The sequence below is a fragment of the Neoarius graeffei genome, chromosome 17, assembly GCF_027579695.1.
Source record: "Neoarius graeffei isolate fNeoGra1 chromosome 17, fNeoGra1.pri, whole genome shotgun sequence".
In the NCBI taxonomy this organism is placed as follows: Eukaryota; Metazoa; Chordata; class Actinopteri; order Siluriformes; family Ariidae; genus Neoarius; species Neoarius graeffei.
The window spans coordinates 21,275,454-21,289,316 of NC_083585.1; the positions used below are offsets into that span (position 1 = coordinate 21,275,454).

General features: G+C 40.2%; 1 protein-coding gene across 1 annotated transcript in view; it reads left to right on the forward strand.

Annotated features, from left to right (window-relative positions):
• The window catches only part of ttc12 (tetratricopeptide repeat domain 12), a 72,629-nt gene extending 59,111 nt beyond the window's left edge, over nucleotides 1-13,518 (forward strand). Inside the window, exons 20-21 of the mRNA XM_060943485.1 lie at nucleotides 2,676-2,901; nucleotides 13,449-13,518. Coding sequence (XP_060799468.1) covers nucleotides 2,676-2,901; nucleotides 13,449-13,518 — 296 coding nt within the window. The remainder of the gene's footprint in view (nucleotides 1-2,675; nucleotides 2,902-13,448) is intronic.
• The last annotated feature ends 345 nt before the right edge of the window (nucleotides 13,519-13,863 follow it).

Here is a 13,863-nt window from a genome sequence, read left to right on the forward strand (position 1 = left end):
GTGGCCGGCGAGGGCCTTTCTGTGTGGAGTTTGCATGTTCTCCCCATGTCCGCGTGGGTTTCCTCCGGGTGCTCCGGTTTCCCCCACAGTCCAAAGACATGCAGGTTAGGTTAACTCGTGACTCTAAATTGACTGTAGGTGTGAATGTGAGTGTGAATGGTTGTCTGTGTCTATGTGTCAGCCCTGTGATGACCTGGCGACTTGTCCAGGGTGTACCCCGCCTTTCGCCCGTAGTCAGCTGGGATAGGCTCCAGCTTGCCTGCGACCCTGTAGAACAGGATAAGCAGCTACAGATAATGAGATGAGGTATACCTCAACTATGAAAGACAAAATGAGAAAAAAAAATCCAGAAAATCACATTGTCTCATTTTTAAAGAATTTATTTGCAAATTATGGTGGAAAATAAGTATTTGGTCAATAACAAAAGTCCATCTCAATACTTTGTTATATCCCCTTTGTTGGCAATGACAGAGGTCAAACGTTTTCTGTAAGTCTTCACAAGGTTTTCACACACTGTTGCTGGTATTTTGGCCCATTCCTCCATACAGACCTCCTCTAGAGCAGTGATGTTTTGGGGCTGTCGCTAGGCAACACGGACTTTCAACTCCCTCCAAAGATTTTCTATGGGGTTGAGATCTGGAGACTGGCTAGGCCACTCCAGGACCTTGAAATGCTTCTTACGAAGCCACTCCTTCGTTGCCCGGGCGGTGTGTTTGGGATCATTGTCATGCTGAAAGACCCAGCCACGTTTTATCTTCAATGCCCTTGCTGATGGAAGGAGGTTTTCACTCAAAATCTCACGATACATGGCCCCATTCATTCTTTCCTTTACACGGATCAGTCATCCTGGTCCCTTTGCAGAAAAACAGCCCCAAAGCATGATGTTTCCACCCCCATGCTTCATAGTAGGTATGGTGTTCTTTGGCTACAACTCAGCATTCTTTCTCCTCCAAAACACGACAAGTTGAGTTTTTACAAAAAAGTTCTATTTTGGTTTCATCTGACCATATGACATTCTCCCAATCCTCTTCTGGATCATCTAAATGCTCTCTAGCAAACTTCAGACGGGCCTGGACATGTACTGGCTTAAGCAGGGGGACACGTCTGGCACTGCAGGATTTGAGTCCCTGGCGGCGTAGTGCGTTACTGATGGTAGCCTTTGTTACTTTGGTCCCAGCTCTCTGCAGGTCATTCACTAGGTCCCCCCGTGTGGTTCTGGGATTTTTGCTCACCGTTCTTGTGATCATTTTGACCCCACGGGGTGAGATCTTGCGTGGAGCCCCAGATCAAGGGAGATTATCAGTGGTCTTGTATGTCTTCCATTTTCTAATAATTGCTCCCACAGTTGATTTCTTCACACCAAGCTGCTTACCTATTGCAGATTCAGTCTTCCCAGCCTGGTGCAGGTCTACAATTTTGTTTCTGGTGTCCTTTGACAGCTCTTTGGTCTTGGCCATAGTGGAGTTTGGAATGTGACTGTTTGAGGGTGTGGACAGGTGTCTTTTATACTGATAATGAGTTCAAACAGGTGCCATTAATACAGGTAACGAGTGGAGGACAGAGGAGCCTCTTAAAGAAGAAGTTACAGGTCTGTGAGAGCCAGAAATCTTGCTTGTTTGTAGGTGACCAAATACTTATTTTACAGAGGAATTTACCAATTAATTCCATTAAAAATCCTACAATGTGATTTCCTGGATTCTTTCCCCCCATTCTGTCTCTCATAGTTGAAGTGTACCTATGATGAAAATTACAGGCCTCTCTCATCTTTTTAAGTGGGAGAACTTGCACAATTGGTGGCTGACTAAATACTTTTTTGCCCCACTATATATCCAAAACTCTCCATGATATGGATTTGAAACTTGGTATACATGTTAACAAGGTGATGTAGATGTGCCTTTTCATACTAAGAAATTTGAGAAATTAAATTTTTTTCATGTTTCCATGGAAACAATTTCAGATTTAGTTTCTCAGGTTAGTCTTAGGGGTAGGTTTTGTTTCCGGAGCAGAACTTGAAAACTATAAGTGGTATGGTCTTGAAAGTTGGTATACATGTTGATTCAGTAATGTATATGTGCCTTTTGACACTAAGAAATGTGAAAAATTTTAATTTTTAGCTTGCCTGGACCAAAGGTACGGTGGGCTTATGGCCTGGGCTGCTGAGGTCAGTGTAAAGAGGTAGGGTTGGTTTCCTGCAGCAGAACTTCATAAATGTGACAAATAATATCTTGAAACTTGGTATATAGTTGGTATACAGGGCGGGGGATATAGATGACTCTGTCTTCTTGTTCTCTCCTATTTCAAATTTGTATCCCACAATGACTTGCGTGAATGGGGAAAGCCCACTACATGATGCATGATGTCGTATCTTGAATTGGGTCATGGTGAAGCAGGAAAAGATAGTGGAAAATTTACGGGCATATGGCCCTAAATTCAGTAATTGTTTTATTTAAAAAAAAAACTAATAAAATTGGAAGTCTGTGATTCGAATTCATCACTTTCGGTCCACTAAACAAAAATAACTGGGTGTCAGGGAAAATTCTTTTCATGACCTACACTTGAAAAATCTGAAAGGCCGTCTACCTTTAAGAAAAAACAGTATGGCAAAAAAGTATAGCAAAGTAAATTTGGTGACCATACAGTTACTTTATGTACATTATACACACTTGTTTATTCAGGGCTGGTGACCATGAGGAAGCTTCTGGGCAGCAGTGATGACTTGGTGGTAGGGAATGCTGCCCTGTGTCTAGGACACTGCTTAGCAGTACAGGGAGCTGCAGCCAGTCTCTTGGGCACCGATTGCATCATGCTCCTGCTGAGCCATGTGGCTGGCAAATCTAAAAGAGTTGACGTGCAGCAGAATGCCGCCATCACTTTGGGGAAACTGTGCAGAGTTGAGCCCAGGTATGTAAAAGTGTCTTTTTCATCATCCTGTTCATTATGTTAAATAGTGTTACTGTACGTTTCTGACCCACCTATTACCTGCATGACTCAAGCTTAACATTCCTGCTTCATTGTGGGTGATCAATAAAATTCAAAGCAGTGTCACTCAAATACATAAATGCAAATGTTGCCCTCATTATCTGCAGAGTTCACATTTTATCCAAAGTCATGCAGTTATTAATAATGCACAGCATGGACATGAGTGGTAAAAATATTTTGATTCTCTCTTTTTCTCATAACTTCAGCCTCCTTTGGCGATAACCCTACTTTACATTTCAAAATTACTTTTTTTTTTCTGGAAGAACTGATTCCTTAAGAAATATTACTTTTCCAGGGGTAGCAGTCAAAAGTTTGGTCACACCTTCGAATTCAGTGTTTTTTCTTTATTTTTATTAATTAAAAGACACTTCATGTCTTAAGGTAATGGTGGATGCCGTTTCTTTTTACTTAGTTTGAGTGGTTCTTGACATAATACTGTATGGATAGTACAGTTGTGGAATCGGTCTGTTTACTGCATGGTTATTCTTTGATCTCAAACACATTAAGAAGGCAAGAAATTGTACTAATTAACTTTTGACAAGGCATACCTGTTAATTGAACAGCAATCTAGGTGACTACCTCATGAAGCTGGGTAAGATAATGCTAATAGTGTGCAAAGCGTCATCAAGGTAAACGCTGGATACTGTAAAGAATCTAAAATGTGAAACTTTTTTTTTTACCAAATAATTCCACATATGTGCCATTTGTTATATCATAGGTTTGATGTCTTCAGTATTATTCTCCAGTGTACTGTAGAAAATGGTCAATAATACAGAAAGCACTATAAATGAGTAGGGGTGTCCAAACTTTTGACTGGGACTGTACATGCAAAGACAGGATTACTATTTATAGTAGAGGACCTGGGTTAGATACTGTATGTATGCACATACTTTAGGAGAGGATAACTCAACTGTTATAGGCTAATTTGAACCCAAGGAACAACTTGGGATGTGTGTCAAAATCGCTATCTGGGGCGAACAGGCCGAAAATTACTGATCCAAGATGGCCGCTGGTAGCCATATTGAAAATATCAATTTTTGAACCACTCACCGCAGAAGTATGTTCAATACCTCATTTTATGGGTTTTTGGGTATGGGGAATCCATTAGTGACATCATTTTCATGATTGAAGGAAAAGGGAACAAGCTATGGTCAAGGGCAAGGTAAAAAAAAGCAACAACAAACAAACACCAAAAATTGGCCAAAATTGCAGCTTCACAGAAAACATGAGAAAAACAGAATAACCCTAACTCAAACATGAAATCATGGAATTGGGAGACCTATGCACATAATTTAGGAGAGTATAAGAAAGCAAGCATACACTACCGTTCAAAAGTTTGGGGTCACTTTGAAATGTCCTTATTTTTGAAAGAAAAGCACTGTTCTTTTCAATGAAGATCACTTTAAACTAATCAGAAATCCACTCTATACATTGCTAATGTGGTAAATGACTATTCTAGCTGCAAATGTCTGGTTTTTGGTGCAATATCTCCATAGGTGTATAGAGGCCCATTTCCAGCAACTCTCACTCCAGTGTTCTAATGGTACAATGTGTTTGCTCATTGCCTCAGAAGGCTAATGGATGATTAGAAAACCCTTGTACAATCATGTTAGCACAGCTGAAAACAGTTGAGCTCTTTAGAGAAGCTATAAAACTGACCTTCCTTTGAGCAGATTGAGGCTACGTTTACATTACGTCGAATCAGCGGATCATCAGATTAACGTTCTTAAAACGATTCGCGTTTACACTAAAACCGTTAGCCGTGCACACAGCAACACCAATACACGGATACGCTCGGCTCCGCAGGCATCCTGCGCTCCAAATCACTCCGCCCTGAACAGCGAGTGCCCTCTGGAGGGTGCGCACTCCGGCCCTGCGCAGCTCACAGAGCGCGCGAGTGAAGTGAACAAGCCACGATTCGGGACTGAGCCGCTGTGTGTGAGATCCCAGCGCATATCACTTATTACTTGCAAGTGGAAGGATGGCAAGCCTAAAGACAATCATAACTACACAATGGGCAGTATTTGCATCAGTATTTGCAGTATTTTCATACTTTTATACTCTTTAATGAAAGGTGATACAAGGCGGAAGTCTGCGCCGTTTTTCAGCAGTCGCGTCACATGACCAACGCCAGCGAATCAGGAAGGTGGATGTCACAGTGACGTTGTCCAATGAGACGCCAGCTAGAGCTCAGCACAGCGTATTCGCGTATTCTCAATGTTTACACAGCACCGGAGCTGATACGATCTAGATTGAATACGTGGACGCTGGCGGATTCCCGTTTCCCCGCTTTTTCAGGGGGGTTAATGTAAACGGACAGTGCATCCGCGAAGAAAACGAGACAGATACGGTCTAGTGTAAACGTAGCCTGAGTTTCTGGAGCATCACATTTGTAGGGTCGATTAAATGCTCAAAATGGCCAGAAAAATGTCTTGACTATATTTTCTATTCACTTTACAACTTATGGTGGTAAATAAAAGTGTGACTTTAATGGAAAACACAAAATTGTCTGGGTGACCCCAAACTTTTGAACAGTAGTGTATAATAGCATTAATATAAAGAAATTGTATTTTCAAATTATACTATAGTGATCACTGGAATGTTAACTTAAAGTAAAAAAAATAGAAAACAAAACTTATTACTTTTAGTAGGCAGCAGTATCTTGAGAGCCTGAATGTTTAACAGCCAACAATATAACTTTTAACCGGCAGCCATCTTGGATTGATAATTTTCAGGCTGTTCACCCTGGATAGTGATTTTGGCACACATCCCAAGTTATTCCTTGGGGTCAAATTAGCCTATAATGGTTGAGTTACAGTGGTGCTTGAAAGTTTGTGAACCCTTTAGAATTTTCTATATTTCTGCATAAATATGACCTAAAACATAATCATACAAGTCCTAAAAGTAGATAAAGAGAACCCAGTTAAACAAATGAGACAAAAATATTATACTTGGTCATTTATTTATTGAGGAAAATGATCCAATATTACATATCTGTGAGTGGCAAAAGTATGTGAACCTTTGCTTTCAGTATCTGGTGTGACCCCCTTGTGCAGCAATAACTGCAACTAAACGTCTCTGGTAACTGTTGATCAGTCCTGCACACCGGCTTGGAGGAATTTTAGCCCGTTTCTCCGTACAGAACAGCTTCAACTCTGGGATGTTGGTGGGTTTCCTCACATGAACTGCTCGCTTCAGGTCCTTCCACAACATTTTGATTGGATTAAGGTCAGGACTTTGACTTGGCCATTCCAAAACATTCACTTTATTCTTCTTTAACCATTCTTTGGTAGAACGACTTGTGTGCTTAGGGTCGTTGTCTTGCTGCATGACCCACCTTCTCTTGAGATTCAGTTCATGGACAGATGTCCTGACGTTTTCCTTTAGAATTCACTGGTATAATTCAGAATTCATTGTTCCATCAGTGATGGCAAGCCATCCTGGCCCAGATGCAGCAAAACAGGTCCAAACCATGATACTACCACCACCATGTTTCACAGATGGGATAAGGTTCTTATGCTGGAACAGTGTTTTCCTTTCTCCAAACATAACGCTTCTCATTTAAACCAAAAAGTTCTATTTTGGTCTCATCCGTCCACAAAACATTTTTTCCAATAGCCTTCTGGCTTGTCCACGTGATCTTTAGCAAACTGCAGACGAGCATAAATGTTGTTTTTGGAGAGCAGTGACTTTCTCCTTGCAACCCTGCCATGCACACCATTGTGTTCGGTGTTCTCCTGATGGTGGACTCATGAACATTGGCTAATGTTAATGTGAGAGAGGTCTTCAGTTGTTTAGAAGTTACCCTGGGGTCCTTTGTGACCTCACCGACTATTACACGTCTTGCTCTTGGAGTGATCTTTGTTGGTCGACCACTCCTGGGGAGGGTAACAATGGTCTTGAATTACCTCCATTTGTACACAATCTGTCTGACTGTGGATTGGTGGAGTCGAAACTCTTTAGAGATGGTTTTGTAACCTTTTCCAGCCTGATGAGCATCAACAATGCTTTTCCTGAGGTCCTCAGAAATCTCCTTTGTTCATGCTATGATACACTTCCACAAACATGTGTTGTGAAGATCAGACTTTGATAGATCCCTGTTCTTTAAATAAAACAGGGTGCCCACTCACACCTGATTGTCATCCCATTGATTGAAAACACCTGACTCTAATTTCACCTTCAAATTAACTGCTAATCCTAGAGGTTCACATACTTTTGCCACTTACAGATATGTAATATTGGATAATTTTCCTCAATAAATAAATGACCAAGTATAATATTTTTGTCTCATTTGTTTAACTGAGTTCTCTTTATCTACTTTTAGGACTTGTGTGAAAATCTGATGATGTTTTAGGTCATATTTATGCAGAAATATAGAAAATTCTAAAGGGTTCACAAACTTTCAAGCACCACTGTATCTCTCCTAAATTATGTGCCTACATGTCTAAGCCAGTTCCTAGACTATTAGCAGGATTTGGAGTTTGGAGTCCCAGACAAGATTAGCAATATCTCCAAATTAAGCAGCATCTCCTTTGCATCAATTCGGCAGCATCTCCTTCGCATCTCTGAACTCGATTATGTTGAGTAAAATTGTTACTCATTTTAGTAATAAAATGAGATTATTTCACTATAAATGTTGCTGTCTTATATTAAATCCCCAGCGGTGCTGTTGAGTGCATGGTAGAGAGACTTAAGTGTGTCTTTCTCAGAATGTAAGTGGAATTAATTCATACAGGCACACACAGTTTTGTTATGAGGTTTGAGATGCTGATTAGAAAAGTTCAAGTTTCTAGATAGACATAAATAGACTCCTAGAAGTCTCAATCTGTCTTGATCTCACTTTCTAATGAAGGGATTCCCAAGTGTTCAAAAATAGACGGAACTACCGGTAACATGGTGAATCAAAAGGCTGCTGAGCAGTCAGTGTCAGTCTGTATAAGTGACAGTATTATACACACACAGGGCAAGAGGTGCCATTAACACTCATGTCAAACCTCAGAATTGGGAAAAAAATCCAATCTCAGTGACTTTGACCACGGCATCAGGGTTCCCGCTGGCATTCGCCAACATAATCCATCAGTGATGAAGGGAAAATTACTCAGTCATTACAGTGATGAATTTATTTGTCATCTTTATCATTACCGTAAGTCATCTTTGATAGAAATCCCTCTACAAATCCCTCCATTTGCCAAAATCCAACCCCAGTAAAAAGACGGCGGAAAGCCAGAGTGTAAACAATGAGCACGTGTTGTTATTGTGACCAATAAAAATCAACTACACGTAATGACCAAATGAGCGCCAAGCTTTTGTCCAATCACAGTGCGTCTTAATCGGCCTGGCGTGGTGGTGTAATTATCTCTGCATGAATCAAACAATGGCGCAGCCTAAGCTGACAAAGTTTTTTGGGCGGGCTTCTTCAGGCACTGAAGATGATTTAAGGGCTGAAACAGCCACGAGGGAGGCAGGCTCAGAGCCCCGACCGTCCGCAAGCACATTGAACAGTGTCAGTAATACAGGGGTCGATTTAAAAAAAAAAACCACCAAAGTGAAAGTGCTGTCAACCAGCAAGCAACTGAAGGGAGCTATGTTTCGAGCAGCATGGCGTGTTGAGTTCCCGTGGGTAACTAACATATATGATGAAAAGTGCAGTGCCATTCTGTGTTCAGTTTGTAAATCGACAGGAAAATCAAATTCCTTCACTGTTGGTTATTCCAAGATTCTTCTCGACTCTGTTCACCTGTACAGTAAATCAAGTTTTGTGTTGAAGTAAAGGCTAAAGGGAGTCCTAATACCGTTACTCTTTTGAATAATTATACCCCTGCTCTAAAGGAGGGGGGTATACTGTATACTGGTTTTTATTTAATTTTATTTTTTACCTCTGTCTGTCCGTATCTCCGTATTTCCATCTGTCCGAAACACCCTTTTCCTCAGCAACCACAAACCTTAGCCACTTGGTACTTGGTACCAAACTTCACCTTGGGGTTCTATACCATGTATACCGTTTTCAGGTCTGCCACCCATCAACTTTCTGTTTACCGACTTAATGTATTTACGAAACATATAGGGTGGATTTAAAATTTTTCGTACCACTTTTTTTCAGCAACTACAAATCACAACTGCTTGATATTTGGTACCGAGCTTGAACTTGGGATTCTATGCTGTATATACCCTTTTCAGGTCTGTCACACATCAACTTCCTGTTTACTGACTGAATGTATTTACGAAACATATAGTGTGGATTTACAAAGTTGCCGTAACACTTTTCTCAGCAACTACAAAGCACAGCTGCTTGATATTTGGTACCGAGCTTCAGCTTGGGGTTCTATACCGTGTATACCGTTTTCAGGTCTGTCGCACATTGACTTCCTGTTTACTGACTGAATGTATTTATGAAACATATAGGGTGGATTATGAAACAAAATGCTATTTCAAAATGACAGTTTACCAGGATGCTATTTGAAATCCCTGGGGAGAGACACTGCTCTTTACTTACTTGTTTCAGGGTTCATTATTTGTTGAAGTCAACATTCATAATAAGTGTCCTATTCCTTCGATTGCTTGCATCCTGATATAAGCGAGAGCGGGGGGATACGTAAGTGAGCAGCAGCTCACAGTTGATCTTGTCCCATGCTAAAATAACCTGAAGTATGCTCAAACTAAAGAGGTTCATTTTAGCTTGATGGTGCACAGGGCGCCCAAAATCAGGTCTTTCTTATTAGAGGCTGGAGTGGAACCCATTCTGTGGGTGGGAATACCTTGTTGATGATGGAGGTTAGAAGATGGCCAGCAGAACAGCTTCTAAGACCACCAGGGGGTTCCACTCCTGTCAGCCTAGAACTGAAGTCTGATGCTACAGTGGACACAGGCTCACCCAAACTGGACAGCTTCAGATCGGAAAAAAAAACAAACAAAACATCACCTGGTCTTTTTCAGAAAGTGTCATGTTTCAGTGAACCTGTGCTCACTGTAGCCTCAGGTTTCTGTTCTTGCTGATAGGAGCGAAACCTGATGTGGTCTTCACATTATGCGCATTCACAAGTCTTTCACATGCAATTCCATAGTACTCATGTAACACCGTTTACAAAATACAGACGAGTAACGGAATACTGATTCACTGAAAATAAAAAAATATAAAACAAAGCACAGGTCTTTTATTCATGGATATGTGATTTTTTTTTTCCGTGAAATATCAATAGTAAATGATTAAAGTCAACATATAAATGCAGGTAAGATCATTTAATTATGAACTTCAGCAGTCCAGACATTTATTTGTTTTAGACTTCTTCTTAATTTTTTATCCATGATACATCATCCGTATGAAATCCATAACCAATCCATAAATTACTAGCATCCGTGATGCATCTGTATTAAAATCCGTAACCACTCCGAATTTTGTATCCTTTTTTATTATAATTTACCTGTGACTATCTGCTACCCAATCCCTACTTTCTACATCAGTCTTTGGGTGAAATACATAAACTTCACCCCTTTTGGCAAAAAATGGCATTTCAGAGTTGTGTTCTCTGTAGATTATAGGATATTCCACACGTCTTATTGAAAGACTCGTTGGCCAATTATTTAGTATTGACTCTATCTGGCATTTCTACCTCCATTATGTAGCTACCATCGGCAGATAACATCACCGTGGAAACAGTCTTTGTGACGTCTGCATCTAAGACTAGTAGCAATGTCTGTAAAATGAACCATCTGTGATGCATCATCCATATGAAATCCGTAACCAGCCCGTAATATCCTGAAAAGTCCGTGACCAATCCGTAAATTACTAGCATCTGTGATGTATCCGTATTAAAATCCGTAACACTGTATTTTGTATCCTTTTTTATTATATTTCCATAATCCATAGTCTGTGACCTATCCGTATTTTGTCAGCCACCCTCATGTAATCACACGTGAAAAATGTAGACGTGAAATGCAGTTTGAAATGCAAGGGTTGTATTTAAGAAAGAAGTTTAAAAATCTCATCTCATCTCATCTCATCTTCTCTAGCCGCTTTATCCTGTTCTACAGGGTCGCAGGCAAGCTGGAGCCTATCCCAGCTGACTACGGGCGAGAGGCGGGGTACACCCTGGACAAGTCGCCAGGTCATCACAGGGCTGACACATAGACACAGACAACCATTCACACTCACATTCACACCTACGCTCAATTTAGAGTCACCAGTTAACCTAACCTGCATGTCTTTGGACTGTGGGGGAAACCGGAGCACCCGGAGGAAACCCACGCGGACACGGGGAGAACATGCAAACTCCGCACAGAAAGGCCCTCGCCGGCCACGGGGCTCGAACCCGGACCTTCTTGCTGTGAGGTGACAGCGCTAACCACTACACCACCGTGCCGCCCAAGTTGAAAAATATCAAATAGAAAAATAGGCCATTTAATGAAGTTTATCAGTATGTAACGGGTTAAATTCTCCTTCAGACCTTTTATGAATCAGATGCAGAATTGAGATTAGTTGTTCATGATGATGCATTTTGAAATGCGCTTAAGTGCTTCATGCTTTAATTCACTGTAAAATCAGTCTTGCCTATGCAAATGCATTTATAACTAATGGGGGTAGTTCAGCAGGAGCAGAATCTCTTTAAATATTTAAAGTTTTCAGTTATTTTACTTTTCAAGACCTTGCTGTAACTGGGTCTAATTAATGATGCTTCTTTCACACACTGGAAGTATGGGGACAGAATGCTTATCTCCATGTAGGTCATGTTAAGAGGATAATCTGGGTATCAGAGACTAAGATAAAGTATATGTAGGCGTGTCAGACGCTCGCTGGCCGTGCTGTGAAAATTCTGCATGCAGACGCTCATCAAAGTTTCCAAATCTGTCATTGCTCAACTCTTGAATATTTTCTATCGTGAATATTATCATTAAAAATCTTATAATTTCTGCTTTCCAAAAGAAATGTATCTGGTTAAGATCTGTTCAGTACTTTGGGAGTAACGGCAGGTTGAAGTCGGTACAACAGAGTTCACTCTCTGCTCGCGGGACGTCGGGAAACTGCCGATGATTTTTGAGTCATGGGAAGGCGCTCTCTCTCTCTCTCTCTCTCTCTCTCTCTCTCTCTCTTCTGATAGGTTTCTGACTGGATTACTTGTGAATATCAATCAGATAACTTTTATAGGGATGTTCTCTCGCTCTCACTGTTTCTGATGAAGGATTCAGCAAAATTTTCTGTCTGCTAGTTTTGATGTTCTGATTCACGGGAGACTTTGAAGTGAGTTTTCATAGCTTTACCTACTTATTTTTTCAAATTGAACTGATTCCTCTAAATAAATAACTATTTTAGAATATAACTGTAGTTGTTTTGATGAAACATATTGAGATCTTAGTGGTCGGAATGAGATTTAAAAAAATCAGAAACCAGAAACGCGAGTGTCTATTTCAGTGTAATTAGTGTGAATTGTTTATTGGATGTGGATCACACAGTTTTTTCAAGGTTCGCCTTGCAATCTGTGAATATTATCATTTATATTCTTTCATATAAACACTAGTACGCCCTACTTTTGAGAAATACAAAGGCCTACAGAGTACAAAGAGGGGATTAGAAATAAACTTTTATTCCTTTTTTATTCTGATAGAGAACAGTAGATGTGAGACATTCAGTGCTTATTTATGCAGATTTTATAATCAACATTGATTTCTCCTTCTTTGTGGTGTATAAATGAGAGTGAAGGTCAGCTTTATCTTGCACAAATAAAGCCATTAGGTGAAATTTTGAAGATGAGGGTGTACCGATTTAACGGTTTTACCTAATTAGCATAATCAATACTAATCAAATACTAATTTGCATAATTTGTTTTTACTAATTTTTCAGACTTTGTATTCAGTATACAACCATCCATGTTCTCACCAATTTCCATGTAAATATCTTGAAAAATAAAAAAAATTATTAAGAAAAAACATTTGATCTCATTGGTTATTGAGGCCCATTTTGGACCATGTGATCCTCAGACGGAATATTACGGCCGTTTTCTGAAAATTCTGCCGTTTTTTCAATCTTTGATTTGTAATATCTCAAGAATGGATAAACATATTTTAATTCTATAAAAGTATGTTGTTCTGAATTCAACTCTGAATTCAATGAGAGCAATTTCAAGTTGGATTGAATTTGAATTTTCACCTGATACGCCTAGTATAGGATCAGATTCTCAGTGGACACACACTGGTGTCTGGTGAAGAGAGCAGCCTGTTTCGGATCATCTTCTTCCTCCTCCTCTCCATAGCCAGCAAGGGCTGTAAGGGCACCACTGATGACATTTTAACAGTCCATCATTGGTGTGTCTCGGGCATTTAAACTTGGCAAAGCACATCTGTTTAGGATAATGGCCAAGAAAAAGTGTGTTAGACAGACAGCCACCAAACAGAAATCACCATATTAGAGTTAACGTTCTCTGGCAGCTGATATAACAGACAACACTTAATCTGACTCTGTGCTTTGGTCTTATTTTCAGGCACATGGTAAAACTCAGGGAGCTCAATGGTGTGGAGATCCTTCACTCCAGTATGAAAGTGATCACGTAAGCCCTTCCACTTCATGCGGACACACCCACACGGACGTTGGATTAGTACCCTGGAAATCTAGAACAATCTTCCTGATCTTAACAGTGCTCCTATGCAGTATGGGATCTGATTTTAGGAATTTCCAGGTGTGGATAAGTATGGAAAAAGGAAAACAGAGTATAAGAAAAATATTTCTGTTTCCAGACTATTGCCCCTATTTTCTTTTCTAAAATATAAAATGAAGCCAAAATGTTCAAATCAGTGTGAGTTTGATGTTGTTGAATTGAAGCAAGGCAAGACGTGTGTGCAATATGTCTGAGGTGATTTCTGTGGCATGTGCCGTCAGTGAACTGATGTTAGCGCGTT